At 43.1% G+C, this 14,907-nt stretch overlaps 1 protein-coding gene across 2 annotated transcripts in view; it reads right to left on the bottom strand.

The window, feature by feature from the left end:
* TTC6 (tetratricopeptide repeat domain 6) overlaps window positions 1-14,907 on the bottom strand; it is a 297,795-nt gene that overhangs the window by 65,232 nt on the left and 217,656 nt on the right. For both annotated transcript variants that reach the window (XM_088471191.1, XM_088471190.1), the window contains one exon: window positions 8,746-8,897. In XM_088471191.1, the coding sequence (XP_088327317.1) occupies window positions 8,746-8,897 (152 nt within the window). The remainder of the gene's footprint in view (window positions 1-8,745; window positions 8,898-14,907) is intronic.

The following is a 14,907-nucleotide window of genomic DNA, read 5'->3' as shown; positions in this document are numbered from 1 at the left end:
GTTGATTGGTTGATACTTTATCTCCAAGGCTTAGTACATAGATCCCATAATCACCAAAACATCATTGGTCACTTCTAAACATTAGCAACCCTCCTTCCTAGACAGAGTCCTGCTCACTACACAAATCACACAAAAGGTTGGCTGAAGGGGGCGGAAACTTCCCTAGAAGTTAACCGATTTACTGTGGATCCCATCCATTCAGACAAAGACAAATTGTAGCTTCCCACCAACTAAGAGCAGTTATTGGGGCTAAATCTGAGGTGGACACAGAAGAGGATGCAGCAGCATCTATTAGTGGTGCCCATTGTCAGGATCGTACCGATTGGTTCGTCTTTAGTAATCCATTAACTCCACTTTGAGGTAATCCTTGCTAATCAAACAGGAGAGGAAACCCCAGAGTGATATACTGTGCATCTCATAACCTTATAGTCCTATAGCCCCAATAGAGTCATGGAAAGTAACAAGTCACGCAGAAAGGCCAGACACGTGAACATCCTGTATACACATGTTATCAGTTTTTTGTTTTTCGATTAAGAGAAATAGATATTTCTTGCCCCATGATTAAGTATAGACCTTCCTTAGACATTTAGGAATTTGCCGGACTCTTCTGTGAACTTAGGGCCGAATTTATATAACATTTTAGTTGCCATCCCATGAAATAGTCTCAGTGGTTTGTACTTTGTACCCACCTAGTACTAACCATTTTTGCAAGCTGATGCAGGTTTGACTTCATAAATGTGTTCAATTGTATGTGGCATATAAGAAAAATGTTTGTGTGACATCTAGCGAGGCCCTTGATAAGCCATCATTAAGAGCTCTGTGTTCTATGTAGGGTCAGAGATCAAAGACGGGGGACTGATTATAACCCCACAGGGGGTCAGGCTTACAGGCCAACAAGAGACAGACCGACCAGCAAGGTGTCGAATCTCTCTCCTAACCTCTGAGCTTCAAACAGGAGGGAGTGAGCAGTTACCTAACCCCTGCTCAGGTGACCAAGAAACACTGAGTTACAGTCACCTTAACAGTGGAAGGGTTAAACTATCCCAAGGGAGGGGAGTGACCCAGAGCAGCCTGGAAAGGCAGACATAAATATGTGATTCAACTATAGTTTGTTTTTCATTCTGCGTGGGACTATCAAAAGGTACAGATGATCCAAAATTCGTCATTGGGACACTCCCATCCCAGAACCACTTAAGTCAACGAAGTCTGAGTGGTTTGTTTCTTCCATTTTATTTTATTTCTGAACTTGCGAGTAATTGTGTGATTCCTTTTAAACATTATCATTAACATTATCATTATCATTATAAAAAGACATCTGGCTAACTATACAAAGTGGGAGACACAGCTTGCCACCTTTTTCACTATTAAACAATGGTGTAGGAGTGCCCCTTATACGTTGCCCACATTAAAAGTGCCCCCTATACAATGCCCACAGTAGTAGTGCTACTTGTAGTAGTGCCCCCTATACAATTCCCACAGTAGTAGTGCCTCTTGTAGTAGTGCCCCCTATACAATGCCCACTGTAGTAGTGCCCCTTGTAGTAGTGGCCCTTATACATTGCCCACAGTAGTACAGTAGTGCCCCTTGTAGTAGTGGCCCCTATACATTGCCCACTGTAGCAGTCCCCACTATACATTGCCCACAGTAGTAGTGCCCTTGTAGTAGTGCCCCTTACACATAAAGAAGCACAGACAGACACACACAAACATACTTACCTGAAGCCCCACTCCTGCTCCTGTCGCCATCTTGTGACTGCTCCTCTCGCTCAGCACTATGGTAGAGATGTCATGACATCTCTCCCAACACCCACTGCAGGAGTCAGAAGGCAGAGCTCAGGAGTAAGCTCCATCCTGCGCCTGCAGTTATGGAGCCGCCAGGCAACCACTGATAGCAAAATCTCATCAGGCGTCTGGCATATGGAGAATGCAGCAGCAGCGCCTCTCCAGCCCAGCTGAGCACCGGGTGGCTCGGTGCTGGAAGTGCCGGTGTACCATAACGTTGTATACCGGCACACGTCAAGCACTAACGATACCCATCAGATTTTTTTTCCCCCTATTCTGCAGCATATTTGACAGCAAACCCACCGTTAATCTGCTGTGGAGTGGAAGCACTGCACAGATCACTATGATCTGTGCAAGCTTTGTTTGTTGAAGATGTGTAAAAATGGTTAAAAAAAAAAAATGTGTGGGGGCCCCACATAAATCCATAATCAGCTCTGGGCCTCCAAGCCTAAGCTAGTAGGGGGTAAAACTGCCTGGAGTTCCCTCTATTTTCTAAAAACCAGCACCAGGCTGAACCAGCCGGGGCTGAAGCTATGGCAGGAGGACACACAGCGTGGGATCCCCTGCCATAACGACAACCAGCCTCAAACTGGTCAGTTTATAGCTAGAATCCTTAGGGAAGTGGGTATCCCCTCCCTACCCAAAAAAGGAGGTCCACCATCCCCACTAACAACCAGTTATGGGCTGAAAGCCTAGGACTCTTCTCCACGCCCCCTGGACTTTGGCAATAGTAATGAAAGAGTTAAAATATAGTGTTTTTACACGTGCCCTACAGGTCCCGGCAAGACTGCCCCTGCCCCAAACTCAACCTTTAGTAAATGTACCCCTTAATTTCTCCAAAAAGTGAGGTTATTATTTTTTTGCCAACCAACAGAAGTTAACTTCCCGATATCTCCATGTGTTGTGTTTTTAAAGAGAAAAAGAGGTAGAACATAGTGTGTATCATAGGTCCAGTGTCAGAGACCCAACGCGTTTTGTCTATGAAGTAGACTTCATCGTGGGGAAATGCTTTGGGTCTGTGACACTGGACCTGTGATTCCTCTATAAACAGATAAGCGCTCATTTTTCTGAATTTCTTAGTTCACTACTTTTGTTACTTGGCTTAAATTTGTTGGTTTTCTTGCAGTGTAATTTGCTGAAACAGAGCACACTATATTCTGCCTCTTTTTTTTTCTCGTTTCTATGCTGATCTTATTAATTCTATGGTCGGTCATGTTGAAATAAGACCAAGATAAGCGAAGAATTCATTACTAAACACTTGTTGGGTGGGATGGTTATTTAACACACACTAGTAGGCGCTATTCCTTCACTTTCACTATTTCTTTAATTGTGACCTACCATCATAAATTATTGGTTAAGAGCTGCCACTCACTTAGGGGGTGAGGAGTGTGAATAAACTGAAGGTTGTATTTTGAGATATTTACAATTTTAAGTTGATTACTAATACCTGAGCGTTCGCTTTTTCTTCCATATACAATATATATGTATATCCTCTCTAAGGGGTCCATTTATCATGTTAATTATAGAGGGAGTGTCAATTATGTTTTCATGTAAGCTCTGCTTCCAAAAAGCAGCCAATATTGCGTAGACTGTCTATTGAGATGTGTCATCTGGAACACATCTTTGGTATTTTTCGTAAGTCTCCTTTCAATCTGTGCATGTGGCTATCATCCTAGGCATGTCCTTTCACTCTTCTTCAGCCACTACTTAGTAGTATCAAAAGTTTACAATGCCAGGTTTGACCCAGAAGTGTTATTGCGCATGTGTGAACTGAGTTCATGCCAACAGGAGCAGAGAGATCTGGATGGATCCCTTTTTGCAACCCATATCCCCATCCCATAGGAAGGAACGGGGCACCAGGGACTAATGCCACAGTCAAGCTCTGAAAGCTTTTGGTGTATGGGGAATGTGGATCATACATGGGCTGCAAGGTAAGCAGGAGATATCCATGATATCTCCTGTGTTACCAATATAATAAATAGGTCTGATCCTTTAATTTTACAAAAAGTTAATTATATTTGAGGAAGGGTTACTTAGTGATGAGAGGACTATTTGTGCTCTGTGTTGTACAGTGGTCTCAAAACTACTCTATGTAGTATATGGTGGTCTCAAATAATGCTCTCTGTATTTTGTTGTGGTCACAAAAATTCTCTCTGTATTTTATGGCTACCACTGAAATGGTGTGTACTGTATGGAGGTCACTGCGAAGGTGTACTGTACGGCGGTCCCTGGAGGCTCTGTTTACTGTATGAAGTACTGGCTGTGTTGCTTTATACTGTTTCTGTTGTGCATGTGTGTGTGCGCAGTGCGAGCAGGATATGCTCAGCTGGCCCTGCACAGCAGGTAAGCACCAGGTTGGAGAGGCACCACCGCCGCCTTCTTCATTTGCCGGTGCCCACTAAGATTTTGTTACCAGCGGGCGCACGGTGGCTCCCTCCCTACAGCCGGAGGCTGAATCTCACTCCCGAGCTCTGCCTTCCGGCTCCTGTAGTGGGTGTAGGGATGTCTCTCCCACAGTGCCGAGTGTGAGGAGCTGTCGGACGGCGGCAGGCACAGGATTGGGGATTCAGGTAAGGACAGTGTTGTGTATGTATCTGAGTGTCTTTATGTGTAAGGGGCACTACTACACATTGTATAGGGGGCACTACTACCGTGGGCATTATATATGTATTTCATTCATACAAATACAGATGAGTCTTCTTCGGTGCCAGGCAACAGCCTTTTAGCTGGTAATTTTCCAATCATTTCTGAGTTGTGTATGTGTTCATTGCAAAACCAAAGCAACACTGGGCCTGATTCAGCTTAGGACAGAATTGCAAATTGCACACAAGTAGCTTTGCAATTCTGTCCTTGCAATGATGGTAATGTGTTTGTGGTTGGAGTTGAGTTTTGCACAGGACACAGCTAAAAGATGGGGGGGGAGGGGTTTGTGTAAAAATCTTAGATTACACTACCCTAGCAAGTTCAAATTTTTGACAGAAAGTTAAAATGGTAAAAGGTATAATTCAAAAACCAACTAGTTAGATTGTGTCAAACAAAAGGAAAGGGAGAATGGGAAAAAAACATCGCACAGGCAATTTAAATTGAAGTAAAGATAGAAATAATAATAATAATAGTTGAACCACTGTTCCCAAAATAATTATTAATATAAATATATATAAAGTATCAGGTAGTAGTGGTGCTCACTAGAGTTAAGGTACATAAGTAGTTTTGAAAAAGAGAAAAAAAAGAACTCTGTTTGGTGAGCACTCTAAGTTTTTATGTATAATAAAACATAACTTTTAATATTGAAAATTAATATAATCGGTTCACTGTTGTACAAAACACTCACAAAAATATCACAAAAAATATAATATATCACAAAAATATCACTTAATGTTGAAAATTAATATAAAAGGTTCACTGTTGTACAAAACAGTATACACAAAGATTAATTAAACACCCTCCTAAATATCAAAAATAGCGAAATATATAGGTAATACAATTAGAATCAAGCTAAAATAGCATAATCGATCAGACATCGGTTTCACCCTTAATGCATAACATGAATATGTCCTAGCTTAAATAGCATAGTTATACAAACATCGGTTGATCCCCTATTATATAGCGTTAATGTATCTTGAGTTTAGATTTAAGAAAAGTCCGGGCATAGTAGTGGTGCTCACTAGAGTTAAGGTACATAAGTAGTTTTGAAAAAGAGAAAAAAAAGAACTCTGTTTGGTGAGCACTCTAAGTTTTTATGTATAATAAAACATAACTTTTAATATTGAAAATTAATATAATCGGTTCACTGTTGTACAAAACACTCACAAAAATATCACAAAAAATATAATATATCACAAAAATATCACTTAATGTTGAAAATTAATATAAAAGGTTCACTGTTGTACAAAACAGTATACACAAAGATTAATTAAACACCCTCCTAAATATCAAAAATAGCGAAATATATAGGTAATACAATTAGAATCAAGCTAAAATAGCATAATCGATCAGACATCGGTTTCACCCTTAATGCATAACATGAATATGTCCTAGCTTAAATAGCATAGTTATACAAACATCGGTTGATCCCCTATTATATAGCGTTAATGTATCTTGAGTTTAGATTTAAGAAAAGTCCGGGCATAGGAGCTGCCAAACCTCATTCTACTTCTCCTCACTTGGACCAAGGTCTATCTGTGAGGAGTGAAATATTACTGGAAAGGCAGGTTGCCCTTAGAAACAACAGTGTAACCGCAGTGTTACTCAAGTTTTCATTTCTGCTGTTGGGGGTCTTACTGTATAGAATTGGACCCTCAATGAGAGAATTACTTAACTTGAGATAGCCGTCAGTTAATAGAGGAATAGAGAGATAACTATAAACATCAATAGTATGTAATAGCAGATCTAATCAATAACATAAATGCTATGTCTATCCTAAATGAAATTCCATCTCAAATAAAATTACAACTATTAATGATGAAAACAGGTAATAGACTCCATTCACATAAATTGTGTCCTTAATATTACAGTATAATATAGAGACATTTAGGACACATCTCAATTATCGCTATATGAGACGTGACAGATTGGATGATTTTGGTACCGTCAATTACGTCTGATATGATATAAAGTAATAAAGAAACTTGTTTATGACACTGTTAATAATGAAAACAGACAATAGACTCCATTCACATAAATTGTATCCCTAATATTGCAGTATAATAGATTGACATTTAGAACACATCAAAGTTGTCACTACATGAAAAATAATAAATCAGATAATTTCTGTACAGACAATTACATCTGACATAACATTTGGTAATAGAGACAACAAGTCAATAAATGGAATAAGTGCATATATTTAAATACATCTATGCTGCCACAAAAAGTGAATAGTTGTATAAAAGTGTTCAAATTAATGATTAAATAGGATACAGCATATTGCAAAAACCAATTGTATCAGAACATAGTCGCAAGTAACCTCTATTCTTAAATCCTACTTGTATCTCAATTTAGACAGCAAGTAACTGTTGACACATGTTCTGACTATTAGTATAATTGATCCTCTATAGACAGGATGCGTTTTTAATGAATCTAAGCAGAAAGCTGGAATAGCACAAACTAGATATATCCCTTTTAATGCTAGCAAAGTATATAGATATTCTAACGCATATAAATTTGTGACACAACAGATGAAAATCCGCATAGATAGTCACATCTAATACAATAAAAACCGCTGAAGATAGACCTGTCAAATAGAAGATGTAACTGCACCTAATTAAGCAGATCAATGCCACAAAGATATGAAACGATAGTTAAACAAACGTATTTATATAAATAACAATATGAGATACATCTTAGTACAAAGGATCAATTAGTCAGTAAATGACCACAAGTGACCTCTATCATAATATACCTAACACCCTGATGAGGAGGATCTAACTGGGTCATATACGTGTGAAAATATAGATCATAAAGGGCAATAGTAGGAAGAATCCCCGGGGATAAAAAACCTAATGGAGGGGTGTGCCGTGTGACTAGTTAGATTGTAATGCCGTAATTCGGATAATAAATCTTTGGAGTTGGCGGTGCTCTCCACAGTCAGAACGACAAGATATATAGAAAAAAGAAAAAGAAGACTCTTTGTTGGAGGCACTCAAGATATAAATGAAAAATTAAGATTTAACTTTTAATAGTTATACGTCCAAAATATAAGGTTGACATACAACATATAATATCAGATATAAAGTTGACATACAACAAACATATAATATCTATAGATATTGACAAAGATATGCAAATAAAGGAAACTTATGAGAGATATATACTCATAGAGTTAGATATTCTGGATGATGGCGAATATAGGTAGGTAAAAGTCAATCTGTTCATAATAATACTTCAGATGTACGTAGATAAATGCAACCGTAAATCAGTATAGGTCAGAAAAATCTCCAGAACGATGACTGACACATATAATGTAGACAAATACAAGCATAAAATGCCTTCCTGCCCAGAGGATCCCTCAGTGCACCCACTTAGGACAGTATAGTTTATATAGACACACACGTCATGTCCTAGTGCCTGTGGGAAGAAACATTTGGTAGAATAGCATACGTTGATATTCCAAAATAAATAGACATGTGATAAAATATTGAAATATATCAGTCCCACTTATTAGGATAAAGTGGTAGCAGCAGATTGTCACCTATGGAGCATGAAATGGGTTAGATATAACAATGGCCCTCATTCAGAGCCGTACGCTCTGAGCAGAGCGCACGCTCTGAATGAGGGCCGGCCTCCATTTTCATGGAGCGTCCTCCTGGACGCTCGTATAGCTGTGGGTCACCACCCACAGGCTATACGAGCGTGCATTGTGATGGTCGCGATGGTCGAGACCATCGCGACCATCGAATTTGCGAGCCGGAGCCTGCGGTTGAGGTTTTCAACCGCAAGCTCCGGAGTGATTTTGGCTCTATCAGAGCCAAAATCACTCCCACTGACATCACTAGTGATGTCAGTGGGCTGGCTTCTGACGGGAGGCGTTCCCGTGGGAACGCCCCCGTCAGGGAGGCACGCCCCCGGCACGCCCACCAAAGGGGGCGTGCTGTCAATCAACATTGACAGCACGCCCCCTTTGATCGGACACAACGAGCGAAGGACTTTCCTTCGCTCGTCGCGTCTGGCGCATGCGCATGACGGAGCTCCCTCCGTCGTGCGCATGCTCAGTCCATAACATCGACCCACTTGCGAGCGGACAGCCGCTCGCGAGTGGGTCTGAATCAGGCCCAATGTCAGAATTGGATATCTGAACGTGAAAAATCAGTGGGTATATCGTATCATAAGTATCACAATTGTAAAGGAGAGGTGTGATGAATTAAATTGCTATAATCAAAAAATTCATTTTTATCCCTGTTGGTTCATACATTCATTGTACACAATCATACCACATTAATTTAATATAAGTTGTTAAAAATGTCACCTTGTTTTTCTTTGCCTTCATTTGGATTTTTCCTAATAGGATCATCAAGGCTGGCAATGGTTTTACTTCAATTGCAGAAACCAAACACTCAATGGCACTGTTATATTGCTGGTGGAAGGACTGGACCAAGGCTTGCTGCACTGGTGAGGAACCTGTGGAGTATATATAATGTGCATTAGCACCTCATGTTTAGGCATGGTTTGCACATGTATCAAATGATTATTCTTTGACCAGTCTCCTCTATGACTGGTCTCCACCCACTCATACACGTGGCTATTAACCAGGAGTTACGTCCCTTCAGTATCAGGTATCTCAAGACATTCTGATGACATAAGTTTTAAACTTTCTTTTTTTTTAATGTAAATATTTTACATTTCCGCACATTTTTTGGCCAACTCACAATTTATTGTATTTATTTGCAGTAACAAACAGATTTTTTTTGTAAATTATACATAATACATATACACACATAAATCATGTAACATACTTGAATTATCCTACATTTATTCCAATTGTATAGGCTTGCATGCAGGCAGCATGCGCTACATAGAGTGATGCAGTGGAGAGTCACAGTACCTGCTGTACCACAGACACAAGCGTATTGTGCTCAGGGAGATGCTGACTACAGAATATCAATGACTCAGCTAAAGCAAACCCTAATTCTCTTTAGTTTAATTATAGATGTTGTGTTCTAATCTTAAATGCTGACAGCAAGGACACTAAATGTGCCAGTCATACACAGGGTGTACAGGGAATTTATTTCTGTTTGTGGTGTCTTTTAACCACTGAGAGACAGGACAATTCATGCATAGAAGATTAACACAGACTCCTTGCTCTTGACACTATGGCAGGCTTGCCTACCCTCCCGATTTGGACGGGAGCCTCCCGAATATCGGGTGCCGCTCCCGACCCCCCGGAAAGGCAGGCAAGCCACCCGGTTGCCGCCTGCTCCATCCCCCGACTACTACAAGAAACCCCCGCAGCGGGGGGGGGCCCAATGATGCGATTCGGCATTGTGAAGAGGGGGCGGAGCCACGATGACGCTATCACGTTTCCCCACCCTGGCTCCGCCCCCAAAACCACGTCATTACCCGGCCATGCCCCCCGCTGTGCACAGACATTCCACTCCCTCCCGGAAGAAGGGAGCTGAATGTCGACAAATATGCACTATGTGCCTGATTCAGCAAGGATCGCAACGGCGATTACGCATTGAATCGGCCTATTGTTGCGTTCTGCGCATGCATCGCAGTGGTGTGCGCGAACCAACCACTGCGATCGTGACTACGCAGACCCATCGCAGAGTGATTGACAGGAAGTACCATTTGGGTGTGATGATGGGGGGTGGTCAGCGAAACGCAGGCGTGCCAGTGCATTTGAACGCCATTGCAGGGGCGTGCATAAATTATGCACTGCAAAGTCATACGCAGCTTGTATACTCACTGCGTGCGATGAGGTCAGCAATGCCTGAGTAAGGTCTGACCTTGTGCAAGTGTGTGTGAGGCTGTGATGGTACTCCATGTTACCGATGGTTTCGCAGTCTTGCTAAGTATTACGGATGTGTGTAAGGTAAGGTAAACATCCTTATGTTGTGCTGCGACGGCATAGCGATCACAGAGGATTAGCATCTCAGGAACAAAAAACTATAAAATGAGCGCTTGAAAATGAAAGTGTGTAGAACTACAGGAAAAGCCTCCACTCAACCAGTCTTATCTTTTATATCGCAAGTCACAGAAAAGGAATATAACATCAAACAGGAATGTCAAACAGAAGGAGTTATATACTTGCTTGAGTGCAGTTGCGGCCTAAAATATGTAGGATAGTCTAAAAACGCAAATTAAAAATAAGAATCACGTAGCATATTTTCAACATAAAGAAAGGAGAACATTCCATAGCGTATCCAAACATTTTTGTGACCACCACAATAAAGACCCCACAAATTTGAAATTCACAGGAATCCAAAAAGTTCCAAATAGTTGGAGAGGATGAAATTATTCAGAAACACTACGAAGGAAAGAAACAGAATGGATCTTTGCTATGCATTCATTACAACCTAAGGGTCTACATATAGACATAGAAATCAATGCATTTTTATAATATTTGACCATTTGGAAATAATAACATACTTTTAATATTGCACCTTATTTATGCATTAGTCTTCAATTAATTTCATTTTAAATTCACAATCCAAATTAATGTTGTGCGCAATACCTTTTATTTTTTATGGCAGTACCATGTTAGAAATTAGAATTAAGTCGCATGGTACCCGCCTTTTTAAACAGGAAGTGCTGAGCAGTACTCCCCCTTTTAATTGATAAAGTTTTTCTTATATAAGAAGAATCAGAGACACACTGAATCTCCCCCTATATGCTATCCTTGACAAAGAGCACATAGCCTGAAACGCGTATGAAGCAGGTTATCTTTGGGACACCATAAACGCATAGTGCGTCTGAAGACCGGCGATACAGAAAGATGGAGCGTCTATATTCGCATGCCTGAGCTGTCCTAGTGCAGGAAAACGGAGCGTGTCTCCAGAGCACTAAATACTACCAGCAAGCGGCAATACACCATCGCGGCAGAATCTATCCGCCGCGTCCGAACGGAGAGTGTACACACAGGTGGATCTCTCACCAGTACAAGGGGACTAGCCAGCAGCAGCAAACACAACGCAAGAGAAAGGTAGGCAGAGACAGGGAGAGTCAGTTAGACCAACCTGCAGCCAAACTTAACTATATATGCAACTGGCATATCTGGGAACCCAATAATGGACTGTCCACATGTGCAAAAGAGGCTTAAACATTTAAAATTGTTTTAATCTTTTTATTACAGGTATTGTGCTGCTAATACACAATTTGCACACTTTAATTTTCAAGCGCTCATTTTATAGTTTTTTGTTCCTGAGATGTTAATTGAATAAGCTGCAAACTATTATACTCTATTCAATAGCGCAGAACTTATTATTTTCTTGCAGTAGATTAGCATATCATTGTAGCGAGACTGCGTACCTAATCGCAGCGGCGATCCTTGCTGAATCTGGCCCTATATTGATAAGCCTATAGTTTTATTAAGCAAAGTCAGGCATGGGAGTGCAGTATTCAGAGACAAAGACATTAAAAAGTAATGGCTAGGAAGGGTTTGACTTACCAACTTTCATAGAAAGATATAGGGCGTAATTCTAAGTGGCATGCTATGTCGATGTCAGGCAATGTTGAGCGATTGTTCGCTACTGTGCATGCATCTAAGGGCCTGATTCAGCAAGCAACGCAAAGGCACTTGGCCGATGTTTTTGTATACGTATGCATCGGACAACGCGTGCGCAAACTAGCCAGTGCGGGCGAGTAAGCATATGCAGACTACACGCAGCGTGCACACAGACCCGTTCCGATACTGATGGACAGGAAGTGCTGTTTGTGGGTGGTGATGGGGGGGGTGGTCGGGCGAACACAGGCGTGCCTGTGCGTTGGGACGCCGTTTTAGGGGCGTCCATAATTAAGCCAGTGCGGCGACGCATGCAGTGATGAGGTTGTAATACGCATGCGCAAACCAGTCATTGCGGTCGGAAATTGTGTGCTCGCAAAATAGCGAATGCCTGCTAATTTGAGTGACAAAATGAGGATTTTTTGGGTTGTGCTTGAAAACGGGGAGTGGAGATCCCAAAGCAGGCGTGCCAAACGGTCAAAACGGGCGTTTTAAGGGTGTGCATAATTAACAAAGCAGCGTCATCGACCACGTCACTTGGTTGTCTTTTAGCCTGAACTGCTCGCATGATTGCGGTAGGAAAATCCTTCCACAAGCACTGCGAGCAGTTCATACGCCTTTCGATGTACTCGATTAATCTAATAAATAGCGGAGATGACGTAGGATGCGAGCGGCCAGGGGGCGTTTTTAAAAAAATAGCGAGCGCATGTTTCGTTCGCTCGTTCAGACATAGACGCGTCAACAGACCGCAAAGAGCGAGCGCTCTATTTAAATATCCGGCCCCTTTTTCTGAACGAGCGAGCGCAAATAGCGTCCGGCTCTGAATCAGGCCCACTGTGCACACAGGAAGTTGCTAAGATCCTGCACGAGGTCTGGTCAACCACTATTATGCAAATGTGGTCGATGGTTCTCGATGTTACCAATGTTTACGCTATCTTGCGTAGTCATCAGGCTTTAAGTAAAGGGAGATGGGCGGCCGATTAATTTGCGACTGAGTCTGTATATGAACCACAAAGGAACTTGGAATGAAAAAAGCTGCGGCCGCTACATTGTAGCACTTCGTACACAGATTCAGAAACTCAGGCGCACACAGATATACAAGTGTTGCATATCAAATTAATCAACGCAGTCTGCTGGTGTGTCTTAGTCGCATTGCGACTTAAGACGCATTTTCGGCTAAAAAAACGCCCAACACTAGCAGAGTCTCACCACACCTGGCGCGCTGAGAGGGGCTTGTATATAACTGTGTATATTCTATCAGCCCAAACATACCCCCTCTCAGCAAGGTCAGTCTATCTGAACATCTATTATGTGGTCACTGCAGTTTAGAACTCAAAGGTGCTTCCCATAAACAGCAGCTAGCATTGCTTCCATTTACATTGCACCAATCTCTGAGAGCAATAGGGCTGTCGTTATTTCAACAGAAAAATATTATATATTACATCTGTCCATAATATTTCCCTAGAAGAAATTGAGTGGAAAAATACTAAATTCTGCCAACTCCAAGGTTGTGTGTCACGACTGTTTGTTGAGCGAAAAATCCTTTCATTCCCCCACACAATCAGGAACACCTTGTGTGACCTCAGGCTGGCACGGTGACTTTCTCTGTACACCGTGGGGCAGAGAAAGCAGATCTCTGTGCGTGGCGAGTTTATGCATACAGACAATGGGCAGATGCAAACTGACGCAGTTTTTGTATATCTATGAGACTCAGGGTCTCATTCAGACCCGGTCGCAAGCGCCAATGCGCTCGCAACCGGGTCGATGGTAAGCCCTGCGCACGCGCAGCAGCCGCACTGCATGGGCGCAAGCCCCTGAACGAGAGAGAAACTCTCTCGCTCCGGAGCTCTCTACAAAAGGGGCGACTGTCAATGTTGATCGACAGCTCGCCCCGTTTTGTAGGCGGGCCGGGAAGGCGGTTTCCAAAACGTTTTGTGGGCGGCCGCACTGACATCAGCAGTGATGTCAGTGGGGAGTTTCCTGCTCGATCAGAGCAGGAAGCTCCCTGGGGTTTGCGGTTGCCGAGACCCAACCTTAGGGTCAGGTCGCAGGCCCCGATGGTCGCGATGGTGTTCACCAGGGAAGCCTGGTACTGGGGCTGGTGCAAGTGCTGATACTAATGATGACTGTTGCCATGGCTGGCGTGAGATCAATGGGCAGCACACGTTTCCACTTGCAGACGCACAAACCCCAAATTAACCCTACGGATTCTTGCATTAGCATAAGCAGGGCCGCAACTAGGGGGGGGCTGGAGGTGCACGTGCACCGGGTGCGCCGCTGCACCCGACGCCAGTGTCCTCCAGTCCAGCACCCGCCGCAGGGAGACTCCAAGCCGGACACCTGCTGAGATGTTATTACCAGCGGGCGCCCGGCTCCTTATCTGCAACGCCATGCTAGCCGGAGGCTGGAGTTCTCTCCTGAACTCCAGCTTCCGGCTCTCCCCACAGGCACTATGGGAGAGACGTAATAACGTCTCTCCCATAGTTCCGAGGAGCAGCCGGGCAGACCCGATGGCGGCAGTCACAGGAGCGGATTTAAGGTAAGTATTTTTTTTTTGTGTGTATGTGGCACTACGGGGGCATTAACAGGGGGCATTACAGGAGGACTACAGTGGCATTACCTACAGGGGCATTACCAGTGGGATCTGCATAGGCATTACCAGGGGGCTCTACAGGGACATCACCAGGGGGCTTTACAGGGGACATTACCAGGGGGCTCTACAGGGGCATTACCAGGGGGCACTACAGGGACATTACCAGGGGGCTCTACAGGGGCATCATCGGGGGGCACTACAGGTGGCATTACCAGGGGGCTCTACAGGGGGACTACAGTGGCATTACCTACAGGGGATTACCAGGGGGCTCTAAATGGGCATTACCAGGGGGCTCTACAGAGGCATTACCAGGGGGCTCTACAGGGGCATCATCGGGGGGCACTACAGGTGGCATTACCAGGGGGACTACAGTG

This window comes from Taudactylus pleione, unplaced genomic scaffold, assembly GCF_031769625.1.
Source record: "Taudactylus pleione unplaced genomic scaffold, aTauple2 ptg000113l, whole genome shotgun sequence".
NCBI lineage: Eukaryota > Metazoa > Chordata > Amphibia > Anura > Myobatrachidae > Taudactylus > Taudactylus pleione.
This window is presented reverse-complemented; position numbering and strand designations above follow the sequence as displayed.